Here is a 19,437-nt window from a genome sequence, read left to right as displayed (position 1 = left end):
GCAGAGATATACTAAAACTCTTTGTGCTCTAGCAGAAGAAGACATAAGAAGTCATACACTTCTGGGATGACATGAGGGTGAGTAAATGATGAGAGAATTTTCATTTTTGGGTGGACTACTCCTTTAAAGTCTGACTCTGGGACAAGGCTAAAACAGTAAAAAAATAAAAAATAACACGAAACCATGGTGCTCAAGGATGCATTCTGGTCTCTCTCTCTCCTCCATAAGTAGTCACGAAAAGCCCTTTGAGTGTGTGGAGGGAGGAGCTCTATGAAGCGCAGCTCCAGTATACACGCGCTCATTCACTGGAGGTACAGGGACAGATCGAGACGCCGGAGAAGTCTCCTCACCGCGGGGGTCAGCCGCACTCAGAGGGAGAGGAAGCGGATAGCGCAACGCTGCTGAATGTTAATCACGGACTTTTATTCTCAATCGCTGGACTACCTTTAAGTTTGGGGGAAAAATAAACTGAAAGCTGAGGTCAACGAAGACAAGGGCGCAACATCTCTAACAAAACCCAACGACTGCACATATGCATAAATGATCGCGCGATGGACTGCTGAGGGCAAGTTGGATCTGGACTTTTTCCATGCGCTCTTTTTGCGCGTTGGGTTCTTCCGTGCCAAGGACGTCTTTTGATAAGTGCAGGAGGTCCAGGCGTCCTGTTTGTGTGGCGAAACTGGGTGGTTTTGTTTGATCCACAAAGCACAAGTAACTTGGCCAAGTGGACTATTCATACAGAGACGTCTGCGCTGCGTAATTTTGGGTAAGACCGGCTTGATAATGGCATAACATTAGTATTGCATGCGCTTTAGTGTCTGTATTCCATTCGGACACATTTTTACTAGGAAAAAAGAGATTCTAAAATATGTTCTGGATGCATTTTTTAACGTTGGATGCGTGCATTATGAATGTGCACTATCTTTATAATGCCAATAAAGATGTTAACAGATTTTGTATCATATATAGAAACCCTTAAAACGCACCTTTTTTTCATGAAGGCAGACATGAGCGCTGGCGCAATGCCTTTAATGTACAGTTAGATATGGACAACACATGTTTCTATTGCACTTTCAGTTATATTTTTGAGTCTTAAATTGGTGCCACAACAGTGCAATGTAATAGATACATTTTGTATCATATATATTAAGCATAGTAATGAAATATGTGGAGAATTAACATTTAATGATAAAGAGAAGGGTTACACTGTATAATGTTTTCTAAGTAACTTTAAATGCTTCATGTGCCAACATGAGTCAAAAATAGGATTTAATATAACTGGGTGAACCTGAATCTCTTAAGGCAACCCCCCATCCATATCACAATAATAATAATAATAATAAATATAAATGAAGGGTTACATCTGGTTGAAATGGCTTATTAAGATTATTAAACCAATGCCTGTATTGCCTGAAGTGTAAACATGGAGTTATGGATGAATACATGAATGCTGGCACAATGCCTAAAATGAACAGTCAGGTATAAGATGCACTCGTTTACCCTTTTAACTGTTACAGGGTGGACATGTAAGTATCTAACGCATCTTCTGCTTTATTGTTGAGTCTGAAAGCAGAGCCACACTTGTGTGAAGTACAGCAGGCTTTGCCAGCCATCTCTTGTGATCCCATGGATACCTTATAAGGTTGATTTTACTTATTAATTTCCTGCAAATTCAATCCCTGTAAGTGAAACTCCGGCATCGTCATTGTAGAAAGTTAATGTGCTGTTGTTGTCTGCGTTTCAGATGATCACCTTTAAAGTCACATTCACACACACACACACACACACACACACACACACACACACACACGCTCAAGCAGACATATCTACACACACAGGGAGACAAGAAGAAGCCTTCATTTAATGTCTCAAGAGAGAAAATCTGCACTGCACAACCTCAACACAGATGAGATTGATATGCCCTATCTGTGGACAGTCCACATTATAACTATAACGGTGCTCTGTTTTAAAATAGATATAATACTGTTTAAAATAGTCAAAATGCATTGCTGTTTATTAAGTGGGACTTGCAAAGACAGTTTGTTCCCCTATTACATTGAAGGCTGTTTATTGCACTTTTAACGTGTTAACTTGTCAAATGTAACATTAAGTTTGGGGGTTTCGGCAAGTCAAAAAACTAAAAAACAAAACATAAATAAATGCAATTAATTTTTGCATGCTAATGATGTCTGATGTATTTACACACTATTTTAATACACGCCAATTAGCTATACGGATTTGTGTCATTGAATGTGTCAAATTGACCAAAACAGAAACAATGTAACTATATTGAAGAAGTCACATTTCTGAAAGGTGCATGCCTATTTTGAGTTATCAGAGAGTTCAATAATGTCAGTCTATTGGGTTTTAACGGGGTCAGATGAAGATATTAGCATAGTTTGATTGACAGTATTTTTTAATGAAGTTTTTATTTTCCAATGTTTGGGTTCTCAGAGAGCCTAATGATGTCCAGCACTGTGCAAAAGTTTTAGGCACTTGTGCAAAATGTTGCATAATGAGGATGTCTTCAAAAATAATGACATAAATAGTTTTCATTTATCACTTAATGTCATACAAAGTCCTTTAAAAAGCCTTTGCCTTTAAAACAGCACCAATTCTTCTAGGTATACCTGGACACAGTTTTTCTTGTTTTTGGCAGATAGGATGTTCCAAGCTTCTTGGAGAATTTGCCACAGTTTTTCTATCTATTCTCAATTGCTTCTATCGATTTATATCATCTGAGACTGACTCGATGTTCAGTGGGGGGCTCTGTGGGGGACATGACATCTGTTTCAGGGCTCCCTGTTCTTCTATTCCAATCTTTTCTATTTGCAAAAGTAATGTTTGGGAGTCTGACATTTATATGTCTTATTGACACACAAAAGATGAAGATATAAATAACCATCTTAAGACATTTGCTTCTGTGAAACATCTTATGTGCCTAAGACTTTTACACAGTACTGTACATTTATAAAATAATGTTATTACAGGCAAAAGAACATGATGGGGTAACATTTATAAAACGGTGTATTTTAAAATACAAATATTTTTAGGACTATTGAATTGTGAAATTATATATATATATATATATATATATATATATATATATATATATATATATATATATATATATATATATATATATATATATATATTATTATTATTATTTTTTGTATTTATTTTGTATTTTTTTATTGCATGACAATTACACAATTCTTTTCCCATCCACGTTCATTATAATTGTAATTACTAATTTTTATTATTTTATTTTTTTGTATTACAGAAATGATAAATTGGAAGGAAATCTGTAAACACTGCAAAAATGTAAAAAAACAAACAAAAAATAAAAAAAACGTATTGGTCATAAAATTAGGCTTTCATTTTTGAAGTACACTTTTTATTTTTATTTATTTCATTTATTTATTTGGCCCTTTTAATGTTTCAAACAGCATACTTGACATTTAATATTTAATCCTTAATATTTTTTTTCTTTTAATCTGAGTGGGCCATGTTCTTGACAGGTTTCGTGGGATTCACCCGTAGTGTAATTTTATTAACTTTGCAGGCTGTACTCTATACACTGTGACACTCAATATTGAGTGGGCGAGGTTATTAGCTTCACAGGCCCGTGACAATACTAAGGGCCTTTTGCCTCTGTTCTTATATGTGGGCGTTGTGGCATCTCCCGTGGGCGACTACATCATTTCCTACTGCCACAGACACAATGAGGGGGCCATCTGCACTTGCCCAGTGATTTGTGCAGGGTAAAATGGAGCATCACTGATTCGCTCATCCTTTCGCCCCCTAGCCCAGTTTACACTCTTTCACTCAATCCCTGATTCTCTCATTTCTTTGCTCTGGATGTTGAAAGCCCCCAGTGGTATATGCAGTGGACGGCAACCTGCAACAAGGCAACCCCCCTTTATTGAGAGCTCTAAGCTTGACACTGTGACACAAACAACACCAGTGAAAAGGATTCCTGCCATTCAAAACTTTCTGTATGAGCCAAATGAGACAAGGCTGTTCACCATAAAAAAAATTAAATACATCAAAATGTCATAATTTACTTTCCTGCATGTTATTCAAACCCATACATCTCTTGTGTTCCACAGAAAAAAAGAAATCCATCATAAAGAAAGATGCAATTATATACTGTCACATATTCTGGACCAATAAAGTGCAATACAATATTTTGACATTTTGGAAGAAAGTGTGTCGTGCTTGTCAGGGTAAAAATCATTGGCACAATGCTAGGATGTTGTGGGTGGTTGCCAGAATCTTGGTACATGGTTGCTAAGGTGTTCTGAGTTGTTTTTAGTACAGATTTATGTGGTTTCAAATCAAAAGAGCCAAACCCCAAACGTCTATATTTTAGTTGCAAAATATGGTTCACGTTCCTTCTTCAAAGTATGTCTATAGTTTATATTTTATCGTCTACGAGGTAAAAATCGCTAGCCTGATTGGGAGCACAAATGGTGTGGAAAGATTTACATGTTTTGGGTGAACAATATGTATTAGCAACAGCAAGAAAAGCAATAGCAGTGACCACTAATTACTAGAATGTTCAACTTTGCTGGGGAGGAAATGAATCTGTAGTATTACAATCTCTTAGCTGTGCTTTTGGATAATGTCTGTCGATAAAAACGACACCGAGAAAATTAAATAATTGATTTTCTTTCCTGGAGTGAGATAATTGTTGGCCTTGTAAATACACATGATTTTTTCTAGGTTTCACATTGTGCAATTAGAGGATTCAGATTTATTTTGGTCTGAATAACATTGAAATCCTTCTGTCTGGCCAAATTGTGGAAAGACACGTCAATGTCCACTGGGTGAAGGAGCAATCCAATATTAAACTCAATGGGAAAATAACTTTAAAGCTATCTCAGCTCAATATGCATTAAGATCTAAAGTATAAAGAAGCCATTTGCAGATTAATTACCTCAAAAACGAAACACTGTGGCGCTGTCAAAACGTTGCTCTGTTTGGGGTGGGGCTATCTGGTTATTCAACCAATCGCAGATGGGAAGAGTATTCAGGAAAACTATTCGAAAACAATATACATTTTTTGTAATTCCACACTAGTGGCATAGAAATGCCATTTTTCTTGCCTTAACACAAGTATGTGAGCACAAAAACTTCTAGATTAGCTCGATTTTCTTTGTCATTTGTGTCACGCAATTCACACCACAAAGACATGTTACATTATCAGAGTTGCCTCAAGGGGTGCTAAAATGGGCTTCAGCATAAACTGTCTTCTTCTTCATATTAGCATGTAATTTAAGTTTAGTCAACATGTTTATAGCTAGCTACATCAATAAAACCCATAATCACCACCTTGAGTATTGACAGTTGTTTCTGGCACAGTAACGCAAGAATTTACGCTAAGGCAAGAAACATACTTTATGCAGGTACATGTACACAGATGCAAACGCATTGCCAACATGCTTTACGAGTGTTCTTGTGTTACTTTGGCAGTAATAAAACTCAGTATTCAAGTGGGCGATAGAGTTTCCCTCAGACGTCTGTGTCATTAAACTGGAGGTGTTATCATTCTGGTAAGTTGCTATAAATATATTGACAAACTAACTTGCTGAGCAATATTCTCTTTAAACTGTTGATCTGCCATGACAGTAGTTGATTTGAAAGAGAAAGCTCACGATAAGACCACACTAGTATCCACTATCGCACCCAATACTGAGAATGCATACTTGTGTTGTGTTATGAATTGCGGGTTTGACACATTTTGGAACACAACAATGCACAAAATCAAGCCTGTGTAGCTGTGTTCATGTACTTGCGTAGAGTATGCTATGTTAAGTGTGTTCAACTGCACCTGCAACGTTTTCACCAAGCATTTACTAGCGTACATTTGAAAAGTACGTTTCTGGTCTGAGAATAACAATAGCTTTACTACAAAAAAGACCATAAGCTTTAACTACAATGAAAGTAAAACAATAGTCAAAAAGCTATTGAAAGTTATTTTTTTATTAAATGATTCAATCACTTTAATACCTTCAAGTTTATATCAGCTACAATCGTTTTATGAGTTTGGGGCAAGACTAAATTCATGAAGCTAAACGATGTGAACGCTCATATGATTCATCTAGAAACACAGGACTATAAAAGTCTATTTTTAAGATATGTCAGTGCTATCTCAGACCCACTGCTGTCATTTTCTTCACATAATTTGCTTCAATGAGCAAAGCAATTATATAAACTCTGAACTAACCATGTATTGTTTAAATCTTTTGCTTGAACACATGGAAGCTAACACTGTATTAGGCAAACATGAGTTGGGTGTGCAACTGAGAATAACTAGCTTTATTAAAGAAACAAAGCAAATAATTGTCTGAAGAAAATGTGTTGCTATGTGGTTGCTAGAAGGCCCGGCTCCACTTGGTGGCCTGGGTGGGCCCGGCCCACCCAATCATGAGCTTGGCCCACCATTACAACCACACCCAACCTGCCTGCTGTTTGGCCCACTTGGAGGGTTCTATGGCCTACTTTGCATTTTAAAGTGGGCCAGGCCTGGTTGCTAAGGTGTTCTAGGTAGTTACTAGATGCTTGCTCACTGGCCCAAGTCAGAAGAGCCTACCCCAAAGTCTCTATGACCTTACGGTTTCACAGATATGACTCGGTTCCCTCCTTCAATGTAAGCCTATGGGATTTGTCCACCCTGTTTTATTGTCCACCAAGTGAAAATCCTAGGCGCAGTCATTTTGAGAAGTAATAGCATGCTGTTCCTCAACAAGCTACAGGATTAACGTCTGTAGCACAATGTACAGCTTGAGTTAAAGACCAAAAGTTTAATAATTTTAATTGAATTTCCTAACTCTAAGTATGAGCAATAGTATTAGTCATGCTTGTCTTGCCAAACACCACTAAAATGGCATTAGTTGTGTTTTTATTTGAATAAACCACAGTGAAGGGGAAAATCAAATGGAGACAATAAAAAAGTGAGAACGACTTCCTGTTGTGAGGTTGATTTGCTGGGAAAGGTGCATCTGTTACATGCAGATGTTTGTCTCTGTGAACATATTTGGTTTCATTCGGTAGATCTAACCGCTAATTCCTGTGATATCATTTTGGCACATTTGTTTAGCAAAACATTTGGAAGGAAGCATGTGGTACTGAAATCTAATTCACTACGGAAGCTATCACAAATACATTTATTCATGTCATAACAGAGGACAGTGCTGATGTGTTATGTCCGGCGATGGTACACTGGCTGTGTTCCAAAACCTTGTTTTTGATGGCCATTGTTGGCAGCATTTTAAAGGGATGCACCTGATGCGAACGCAGTTCCAACATTTTGGCAGCCTAATTGCGATGCCTTCTAAGGCCATATTGTTACTAAAACGTATTCGGATGATATGCCCTAAAGTCAATGTTTTCCTAAGCATGCGTTACTAGAAAAGTTTTTGCGAAAGTTTACGTTTTCAGTGGAGGAAAACGCTGTCCCATATATGCACATTTCAGATGAAAACTTAAAAGTGTGGACGTGGCCTAAGTTAAATATTTTTGCATAAGGTAGCATTGCATGTGTTTTTCACAGAAGGCGATAATCTGAAAATGCATTGTGACAAGCTTTGCGAAGAAATAAATCCAACTTGGCGGACACAGCGAGAAAAGGAAGTTCCAAAATAATAATTTCAAGGCCAATCCACATTAATACATTTTCAGATGCAAAATAAATGTTCAGTTTTCTAACTTCATTGTTTTCCGAAGTATGTGATACTAGAGTTTTTAGTTTTTTTGGGGGCGATGAAGAAACATGCCGTTTCGTTGTGAATGAGACGTAGCATAATCAATGCGAATAAATTGCTCGTATTCTTCGCATTAAAGGCGAGTCAAGATGACTTTTTATTATGAATATTTTTTACAATTTATTCAATACCAAACCAACTATTTTTATGCTTGTTTGAGGATCACGCTGATAGCTTTCAATGTGATAATGCTAAACTCGCCATTGATAATGCTAAACTTGCTATTGTTAACGCAAATGAAATCAGTTTTGCTTTGCACAACGAGCACTATTTGTATGAAACAAGGATTTGCTTATAAAGTAGAGCATATTGAATCAAACAGATTTAAAACAATTTAGAGTGTACAACTTGTAATTACGAGTTCTGCAAAGACATGCACCTTTTTAACATGACAGAATCTCATAATTACCATAATTCCGACTCTGCCTGAACAGGCCAGTAGCAACATGATAACGCAAATAATATCATTTGTGAGTCGAGTCACCCATGCGCTTTGCACAATGATTTGAATGAAGCATAGTGTTGCTTTCGTAGTAGAGCATTCCGGATCGGTCACATGTGAAGCTTAATTTGTGTTGAGATGGCAGCCACCTACATAGGCATTACGCCGCAAGGCTGCTCATTACATTTTAGAAAAGAGTCATGGTATTTGGTGCATTGAGTAAAGTCTGTCATCCCAGGATCAGATGTTTGCTTTGTTTAGATTCAAAGGTAACAGTTACCTATTAAAAACAAAGAGCATCAGAAAATAAAATTAGAACTTGGGTGTGGATATTAAATGGTTCAAGGACTGCATGTCCTGATTTTCAACATATTTGTGTAATGGAAGCTTATTACATCTAAATTATTCTACCTGGAATGAGGTTGCAACCCTTACTTTACACATGTATAAAAAAAGAAAAAAGTGACATTTGTTATGTTGATAGCTCAAGGACTAAATTGGGTTGACATCAATTCCGCAGAATACATGAAAGTTTAAACAATACTTGTGAAAGATTGGGGCAATTAAAGGTGGGCCTGTCCTTTAAATATAGCATATCATAAGTGTATTATGCAAATTAAGGGATGACTTTGCGGTTGTTGTTTAGCAGTTGATTGACTTGTATGTGACAGGACCACAGGCATTGATTGCATTGCTTCAATTGCCAGCCTTGTTTGGTGGTGTTTCATTACTGAGAGCATAAATAATGAATGGCCAATCCTAAGAATGGTGTCTGAAAGAGTGGACATTCTTGCAACCAACTCGACCAAGACAATACCCGCTGTCTACAAACAATAGTTCTCCAGGGGCTAGATCAAATATAATTTCCCTTAGCGTTGTACCGTGCAAGCTGTTATGAGCATGATGAGTTTCTACTAATATGCAAATGACTTCTAAATATATATATATATATATATATATATATATATATATATATATATATATATATATATATATAAATACAGCGGACACTACAATACTTTAGGGTTAGGTCAGCCATATTACCCTCTTACCCTGTATGACTTTCTATCTTCCGTGGAAACCAAAAGGAAACATTAGGCAGAATGTTACCTGGTCTCATAGAAACACGTTACTACTGTATACCTAAATTTGTACTTGTGTACGTATCACGGCAGTTTTTGTGGTCAAATGAATATTAAAGTTGCTAAAACAACAATTACTTTTTTCTTTCGGCAGATTACCAGTTCGTAAAAACATACTTATTTCACTAGTCCTCACACAATGCTATCTTATGACATCTAAGCAGTTTCACTTCAGTGCATGGATTGTATGCGCCACATTTGAACATTTGCATTATATAACCAGCTACATTTACTAACTATAAGCTTGTGCGAGCGCGATTAAAATGCATCGTAGTGCAACTAACAGAGCTTTACACTTGCAATGCATTGGTCATGGAAAAATGTCGCCACACTTATTTCATTAGATCAGGCTGGCAGAATACAGCATTAGGGGACTGTCAGGATGCAAAGAAAGTGAATGATGACTGAGGTTAACATTCTCCCTAACATCTCCTTTTGTGTTTAACAGAAGAAAGAAAGTCATATGGGTTTGGAGCAGCATGAGTTTGAGCATATTGTCATTTTTGGGTGAAATATCCCAGTTTACAGTTTGCAAACTCTGTCTTGTAGCTCTCTTCAGATTCTTTCTCCTTGGCAACTGGGTGTAGAGATTTTTCCAAGCAATTGGAGTGCAGCATTGCAGTGTAAAGCGTGCATATGGGGCCTTACAAAAAAAAAAAAAAAAACAACAACCAAAAAACAATGTATTGCCTCAAAACAGAGGCGATAAATTGTGATGCCAGAATAAGATTGTGGAAGCAAGAAGCACACAATATAATTGCTCTGTTACGGATATGGAAGATGCTCTCAGCCACAAACAAGTCCACTCTAGTCATACCAAATATCCTAGTCTGCTGGTTATTTGACTCTGTTCAGGATTATTTTTAATTTATTTGAATGTTGCACGGCACATATAATAATGTGGCATGTCATGAAATGTTCATGCTGGCGTGATGATTGATTCCTCTTTTGGGAGCCATTGCTTTCTGTCTAGCGTACATAATGGCAAGTGGAATTGGCAAATTTGCATATGCATATTTGTACATGGTGTGTGGTGGACAGACGTTTTATCAGTTCAATAACGGGCTTGTAGTCATCTTCAATCTTTGCATCCAGGAGTCTTCGTAATTTGTCCCCTGCTTAAACCAAGAGGAAAGAAATGTCAAATCTCTTTAAGATCTCAGTTGTTTCTCTTCAACTTCAAGGAGATGGAGTACAAATGGAAATCTCAACAATGCCATAAAAGGCATCTAAGGCACTTTATAGTGTTCCTAATAAAGTGTTCAGTGAGTGTATTTAATATATGTCAACAATTGTATTTGGAATGCATAATCTTTCCCAAATGAACATGAAGATCATTTGGCTTTGGACTCATTTGATGATAACGTTTTGTGTTCATATTCAAATCGCTTTTGATGACAGAATTTGCTATCTTGGTGAATCAGTTTTAGATATCGTTAAGATTCCTTCTGAAACTCTAGAGGAGCGGGGGTCTTGAGCAAAACACTCTGTTTAATTTCAGAAAGCTTTCTGCTTTCTTGAGATAACTGAAAGATTATATAGGGGTTGTCCTTTGGGCTACTGAGAGAGAAAATGATGAGGGGAAACCTGCTGCATCAGGACAGTTGTTCACATTCTCCTTCAAGGCAGTAAAGACAGGCATAGAGTGGGCGTATAGCATCAAGGGAGATATGAGTGAAGAACATTAAAGGGTTGAGTTATTTATATGTGCACATGTGTGTATATAGCAGTTTCGCATAGTGATCTTTGATCTGGGCCATATTGCTGCTTAAAGTGAGAGTTCACCCAAATATGAAAATTATGTTGCCATTTAATCACCCTTGTTTGGTTATACCAAATAAATAAATGGTATAACCATCATGTAAAAGGTATCAAACATGCAGAACTTAATAGTATAAGTCATTAAGTTTTTTAAGAAAAAAAAATATATATATATAATAATATATATATATATATAATAGTTTTCATAATTTTTTTTTATATTTGAAAAAATTAACACTCGCCATGAGGGTCAAAAGGGCTTCTCTCTCTCTCTCTCTCTCTCTCTCTCTCTCTCTCTCTCTCTCTTTATTTTTTAAGTAATGATATATATATATATATATATATATATATATATATATATATATATATATCCATCCAAACTACTTATTTATTTAAAAGTTTCAGTTTTGTATGTTTTTTTTACACCATTTAAAATTGTTTTATTTATTTTTTATTCATTTTTACTGCTATTGAACTCAGAATTGAAAGCATGCTCATCATAGTAGAGCTGTATTCAAGTAATTGTTTTGTGTGAATTGCATTTTAACATATTTTTGACTAACTTAAATGAGCACAATGTCATTGACTTGTCAAATTTGGGCAAATCCAGAGATGATTTCATCCTTAAAAGCTCTCATTGTATCATACCGGTACCTTGAAAAAACTTTGTTTCCAGGCAGACTGATAAAAAAAGCATTTGTGCTTTTACTCTCTTAAGTTGCAGTAAACCAGATTAGTGCTTATTAAATCAAAAACGTTTTTTTTTTTTTTTTCTAGTCTTGTGTGCAATATACCTGTAGATCAGACTGTCAAAGCACGGACTGTGGGCGTATCGTCTGAGAGGCTGAGACTAAAATAAAGATAGTAAAGTAGATAGATATTAGACCCTGCTTAAATGCATGAGAACGCAATATGTAGGCTTCACTGGCCCCTAATGGACCACAAATTCTCTGCTCACTGTCAGTCCCACACTGGTTGCTAAAAATAGGGAGCCTTTTTTTCCCCTTTTTGTTCTGTCATCTAACATGACATGAAGCGCTCATTTTATATGCCGTTTTTGTATTCTTTTAATCTAATTTTATTATCCCCCATTCCCCTCCCCCTCTGCTGTTATACCTGCATCCCAAGAGAGACAATAAAAAGCATCGATGTCGTCTTCGCACGCTGTGTTTGCGCAGAGCTGTCACTGTACACAGCCTGGAGGTGTCATGTGCCACGCTGGACATCACACTGTTTGATTTCATGTCAATACAATTGGGAAGGCTTTCAGTCTTCACAGTTTCTTGAGTGGCTCAAGGGTGTTTTATGTTTCAGTTAGTTTAGTGGAACTGTATAATGTTGAGTTTAAATGACATTATAAAGGAGAATAGTGGGAGGATGTTTCTGTTTACTGTTATTGTTCTGAGGTTGCTCTTTCATAGCTCAGGAGATTTTATAGAGTTTGATTTAATTATCAACTTCATATGTCTCTTAAATTTAGTCATTGAAATGAATGTGGATAGCATAACTCGGATAATTTGGTCTTTTAGAGGAATCTGATGATCATATCTCATCATCAGCATCATCATCATTTAAGATCATCATCATCTCTTACATTTAATTACAGACGTTGGTATCTTGGCACAATTTGAGACATTGTTGAGATCTTTTTCTGAAACTCTAGTTGTGATGCATGTGAAAGTATCAGCATCTTTTTCTCTGGAGAAAAGTATTTGCGGATTGCTGTTTAGGATAAATAACCAATATATTCAAGGAATCTCTTGTGATGTTTACTTTAAAACATGCAGACCATACCCACAATGCACTTTGTCTTCACTCAATTACAGATTAAGGCTGAAGCACATTTCTCGATGTGAAGGTTGTTGTTGTTTGCATAATGAGAGACGTATAGGGTATGTTAAGGCAGATCCAGATGTTCCAGGTACAGTAGATAGACCAGGAAAGCATGTCTAATTATGCAAAGACAAGTCTCACAGTTGATCTACCGCAGGGCTTTGCTTATTGAGTCATATCATTTTGCATCATTCAATTTTCACTGTCAGTTTAAAATGTATGCATGCATCCAATCCTTTGCCTTTGAGGGAAAAACATCTGCTCGATTGCTTTATCTATAAATTATAAGGCATAAAGTATGTTTGACAGAGATTAGAGATTTTCTAATGTTGATTTCAATGTAATTATCCCGGTAATTGCAGAGACATCATTATTTCCATAAGTATTTAATGTGATAAAATCACTATCATCATCAATAATGCAATTAAATTATATGTAGCTGTCTTTCCATTAGAACTACTCCAATGGTAATCACAAAGTTTAAATGTATACCACTCACTGCTTGAAAATTACAATAAACAAGTTTTGAACAGCAGTTTTTAAAAGCAGCCAGCTTTTCATAGCAGTAAATTGCTAATATTTGTATTTACTCAGATTAAAGAATTAAAAAAAGGTTGGTAGATTTATAAAATATTTGAAAAGATAAAAGATTAATAAAAGAACGAGCTCACTATTTTGGGTTTTGCAAATTTTAGAGTCTTTGTTCTCATTAGATTCAGCACTGTGCTTTTTGCAATCATTCCCATAATTCAGTGTTTTTTTTTGGTTTGTTTTATTTTTTTTTTCTCTGGGTTATTTTAGGAATCCTTTTGGTCGCATTTTTCTGTTTTTTTGCTAATTGCACTCAGAAATAACCTTTCTTTTTCTCCCTATGCTGTCTTTTTAGGTACACACAAGCAACAATGCTGGCCAGTATCATTTTCATTTGCTTCTTCTTTGCTGGTGCTAGTTTTGGAGACACCGAGCCTAAGGTATCATATGATGGATCTTGCAAATCTTTGTGCACCTGTGAAGATAGAGATGGACTCTTGTACATAAACTGCGAGGGGAGAAACATAAGCAAAATCTCTGATGTGCAAGTACCACCAGATATACCTTTCCATCTAAATCTATACAAGAATGACCTAGTGGAATTACAAGAAGAGGATATGGATGCTTTCAAGAATGCTGTCACTTTACATCTAGGTGCCAACAGCATACAGGAACTAGAACCTGGGGTGTTCAGTGCTTTGGGATCCCTAAAAAAGCTTCACATCAACAGCAATTTCCTGGTTATGTTGAAGGAGGACACATTTCATGGCTTGGTAAATTTAGAATACCTTCAGGCCGATACAAACTTCATTCGGGTCGTGGAGCCTGGGGCCTTCAGTAAGCTGTTGCGTCTTAAAGTACTGATCCTCAACGACAACTCCATTGAGTTCCTTCCGAGCAACATTTTCCGCTTCATGCCTCTGACACATTTGGATCTGCGTGGGAACAAGCTAAAAACATTACCCTATGTTGGTTTCCTGGAGCACATTGGCCGGATTATGGAGCTTCTATTGGAGGACAATGACTGGGTGTGTGATTGTGAAATCTTGCATTTGAAGGTCTGGATTGAGAACATGCGAGCACAGTCATCCATTGGCGAGGTGGTTTGTAGTAGTCCCCATCATCTTAGGGGCACCACCTTGGCCAAGGTGAAAAGAGATGTACTTTGCCCCTCCCATGCTGATATTAATCTTGAAGAGCCCTCTAAGTCCCTAGACATGGTTGTCACCCCGTCCACCAAGGTTGTTCAGATACCAAATGCCAAAGATGACGCAAAGCTCCCCACACCTGTGAATGGCCTCGGGACATTTTGCGTGTCAATGTGTTCTTGTCACACTCACCCAAGTGCAGGTTTTTTAATGCACTGTGAGGACCGAGGCATTCAAAGGATATCTGATCTGGGGATTCTGGAACAAAGCCCTGCAAAGCTTGTTTTAACAGGGAATATGATACAAAGGCTTTTTAAATATGACTTTGTGACATACGACAGTTTGGAATTGCTAAATTTGGCAAACAACCAAATAGACTACATCGACAATGAGACCTTTCTGAGCTTGAGCAATCTGAGAAAGCTGTTCCTGAATGGAAACCAGATTGAGAAAATCTCTGCAACAATGTTTCTTGGCCTTCATAACCTGGAATACTTGTATTTGGAGTATAACGTCATTAAAGAGATTGAAGCGGGATCGTTCAACCCTTTAACAAATCTGAAGCTTTTGTTCCTGAACAACAATCTACTCAACACACTCCCAGCACAAATATTCCGGAATGTACCCCTGGTGAAGTTGAACTTACGTAAAAATGTCTTTATGCACCTACCGGTGAGCAACGTATTGGACCAGCTCAAATTTTTGGAGAAAATCTATCTTGAGGACAATCCTTGGGACTGTAGCTGTGACTTGGTGAGCCTCAAACAGTGGGTGGAGAATCTTAGTAAAGACACTGTGGTGGGGACCATCTTATGCCACACTCCTAGTAAGCTGCATAGTGCTGAGGTTAGACACATAAAGCATGATGTTCTCTGTCCTGGTTTGGTCACCTATAAGTCCCTTCCGGGAGAAACCGAGAATGGTCTTCCTTTTACACCAGCACCAGATGATGGCACCAGTAGTTTCTTTCGATCTTTGACAGACGCCGTGCCACTTTCGGTGCTCATTCTCTGCCTTCTCATTCTCTTACTAATCGTTATCTTCTGTTCTGCTGGGATTGTTGTGTTTGTGCTACACCGTCGACGAAGACAGGCCAAGAAGAAGCAGGTTGAGGAACAACCTCGTGAGAGCAGTCCTATACATCTTCATTACAGCATGTATGGCCATAAGACAACCCACCATGTAACAGAGAGGCAAGGAACAGGCATGTATGATGAACCATCACGTAGCCCCATAGTTCAGGTCTGCAGGAACCCTAGTTACTGCTCTCAGCACAAAGAATACGAGCTGGAGGAGTATGACACAGAGAAACCGAAGTACATTTGCCACAGCATCCTTAACAAAGAAAATGAATCTCTCCTCACAGGACCCAACGTCAAGTTCAGGGCTGTTACTGACTACCCTGCTGAGTTTGTGAGCCTTGGAGATGCAAGTTCCTTGTACAAGAATATCTTAGAAAGGGAAGGGGAGCTTCAACAGCTTAGCCTCACCGACTATCTCAGGAAAAACATCTCGCATCTTCAGCCAGGTGTGGACATGCAAGTCCCCAACCATCACAAGGAGCTGAAACTAATGGAGACTCTAGTTTACACAAGGCCACGAAAAGTCATGGTGGAACAGACTAAGAACGAGTACTTTGAACTCAAAGCCAACTTGCAAGCCGAACCAGACTATTTAGAAGTCTTAGAGCATCAAACGACTTTCAACTGAGATAAGTATGCTATAACAATATCATTTGAATTGACACAATATTCCAAGTGCCTTGACTGTTCATTATGATTTCTGATTTAGCCTGAAAAAAAATAATATCACAACATCAGAGCAGAGGAAAGTCTTATGATGCAATCATTTGAGGTGGACACAATGTCTAATTCCAGTTGTTTCTTGGACTTTTGGAGTAACCATTCACTGGGACATTGCAGATATTTGATACAGTTTAACAAATGCAGATATTTGGCAGTGATTTGGTGTAATCATGTTCATAATACCAGGACATTTGTTGTGCAATGTAGTTAATGCATTATCTTTTTGATTACTACATGGTAGTGATGACTATCATAAATTCACACATTTCTGTTGGTGTCTTTATTGTCTATGTGACAGATCTTTAAAGCTCCTCTTACCTGTAGCAATGGAAAAATGCATATTCCTTTCTTTTTTCTGTCAGACTGAAACATTTATGGCTAGTTAAAACATTCCCTGATGTGTTATGTTTTGATTTAAATATGCCCAGCACAGTTTTTTGTCTACCTAGTCTCATAGAAACATGCTATTATACATGCGTTGTTGCTAAATTCTTTTTCACGACTCATTTTACGTATCGCGGCAGTTTCCTGGTGAAATGAACACTAGAGGTGCTACAACAACAATGACTTTTAGTACCTAAACACTTACTTTTCAGATGACTTGTAAGGCGGTACAGTTTAACGTTTGCATTACATTACCAACAACATTTTATTGCTTGACCAATTTGCACAGTAGCTCAACTAAAAGAGTGTGCACCTGCAATGCAAAGGTCCTGATTACGATTCTTGAAGAGCATGCAAGTCGACACGTGAGTCAAAAATGTCATGGAAGTGGTTGCTTAAGCAATTGTGTTTTTCATCTGATGTTTTCTCACTTTGACATTATTGGTTAGGTTTAGGTTAAAGGGTAGGAAGGTTGGACTTGCTTTTAGCGCCAATGAGCAGACATTTCACCACAAAACTGCCGCAAAACATGTAAGGAGTTAAGTAATTTTGTAAAAAAGTCGCCACAATCATATATTTCAATGACAGCAGGCTGGCTTTTGTTCATTAAATATTAAATATCTAAGTGGTATCTAAAAGACTGTATATTTATAAATAAAAATATCAAATGAATAATGTTTCGACCCTGAGGTCAGACTTCATGGAGGGAACCCATTTACTGTGGCTGAAATTGGCATCTCAACTCAAATTCTCAATATGCCTGGAGAGCTTGTCCACAAATTATATCATACTAACCCTCTTGCTCATTAGCTCCACCGCTTCTGATATAGACAAAAACTCTGTTGGGCATCCTTGGAGAAAATATAAAAGAATTGCACTACTTAAAATACGATTTAAAGGTTGTTGATGACAATCACACGCTGTGGGGCCGCACCGTCCATGCTATTTTTCTCTAGCATTCCCAAGTAGTGTAGCTTCTGGTTTGTATAATAATGTTGATTAAAGATCCTTTTGAATACACAAATCATATCCAACTATTTTATTTCAGCATGACGGTTGTGCGGGGTGTTTTATCTTCATTATCCGGCTAGAGAAAGATAAAGAAAAAAAATGTATAGAGAAAATATGCACACACGTTATTGTGTTAAGCCTTGAAATGTGTTATTGTATGGAAGAGCACCATAGCTTTATTTTGTACCAGTGTAGATGAGAGTTATTTATTCTGTATATTTGTACATAATTTAACATTTCTATGTTTGTGTGCCTCTAATGTGGTACCAATTAAGCTGTAAATAAACAAATAAATTGACTGTATTGCAATAGTATGGCCAGTTACTCAACAAAATAGCACACATGTGAATAAGTATCATAAATAAGGACAAACAACATAATTGACAACAACAATGGGGAAAGTAGAAGAATCAGTATCTACAAATATTAGTCAAGGTGCTGTTTATAGCAAATCCATTAAACTGAAATTGGGACATTTAGATACTATATCACGAGCCATTAATCTAAAACAGTAGTTGTCAACTGAAGGGTCTGTTTTCACAGATAGCAGGGAAAAATGTTAAATGCAAATAGTAACATGCAAATAACCATATGATCATGCATAGTTGGGAAAATAAATAGGCGTATCGACTTTTAAAAGGGAGAAAATACTTACCCACATCTTTTGTTCTTCATATCCAAGGCTGTGAGTCCAATTAAATCTATGGTATTTTGGCACAAATTCATCTGTCACTTTGTAGATTCTGGCCAAATTAGCTTGATGTCAATGTATTGAGTGGCATGCCCTCATCCTTTGAAAACTGTGAACAACTATGCAAGATTAAATTAAATAGACTAAACAGGTTGCATTTGGTACTTCGTTGATCAATACTTGAGGTCCACAGTAAAATCTGGTTCCTGAAGAAGAACCAATTGACATTCACATATGTACTGTACAGTGTATATACATTATAACTAATCTGGTTTGTGAACTTAACTACCATCTATCCTTCAAGACTCTTTAAATAGAGCTGCTTGGTGTGGTATCCAAACACTCCAAGAAATTAATCACTCACGTCACCACTGAGTCTGTGAACTTGACAGCTTGCCATTGCCAACTACAAATCTGTCAGAGCCTTGTTTTTCATAAGAACGTTTTTGAGTCTGCAATTAACGCAGCATTCAATTGCTACTTAAACAGGATTGAAGAATCCTTTCAAATGGCCTGCCCTCCCTCAGACTGATCTCACTGTGAAATCAGAAACAGCAGGTTTACTTTTCTTTAGCTAAAATTGGTCTGTGCTTACCAGAATTCAAAACACTGCACCAAGTGACCAAAGTGGTAAGTGTTGTTTGGCATATGGGCTCATGTGAGCTCCATTTTCCAGATGAAATGTCCACAAAGGGGCACCAGAAACGAAGAGAGCTGTATAGGCTATTTTATAAACTTTACCCCAAACCTAAACCTAACAATAATGGAGTAAAAATATAATGATTGGATGAATAATTAGCTTTCAAATTGCATTCGTCATTTTAATTGTTTTAAATATTTTCCATTGTTTGCAAACTCTCTCACAATTAAGTGCTCAACCAATTATCATAGAGAAGCCAGGCTTATATAGGCGGGACAAA

General features: G+C 37.1%; 1 protein-coding gene across 1 annotated transcript; it reads left to right on the top strand.

The window, feature by feature from the left end:
• Positions 1–320: 320 nt before the first annotated feature.
• Positions 321–18,378, top strand: slitrk6 (SLIT and NTRK-like family, member 6). The gene is made up of 2 exons (XM_052127088.1): positions 321–766; positions 13,834–18,378. Exon 2 carries the CDS (start codon positions 13,850–13,852, stop codon positions 16,334–16,336), a length of 2,487 nt encoding a protein of 828 aa, XP_051983048.1. The 5' UTR covers positions 321–766; positions 13,834–13,849; the 3' UTR covers positions 16,337–18,378.
• The last annotated feature ends 1,059 nt before the right edge of the window (positions 18,379–19,437 follow it).

Source organism: Xyrauchen texanus, chromosome 5 (assembly GCF_025860055.1).
Source record: "Xyrauchen texanus isolate HMW12.3.18 chromosome 5, RBS_HiC_50CHRs, whole genome shotgun sequence".
Classification (NCBI taxonomy): domain Eukaryota; kingdom Metazoa; phylum Chordata; class Actinopteri; order Cypriniformes; family Catostomidae; genus Xyrauchen; species Xyrauchen texanus.
Note: the sequence above shows the minus strand (reverse complement) of the source record. Positions and strands in the feature narration are given on the sequence as shown.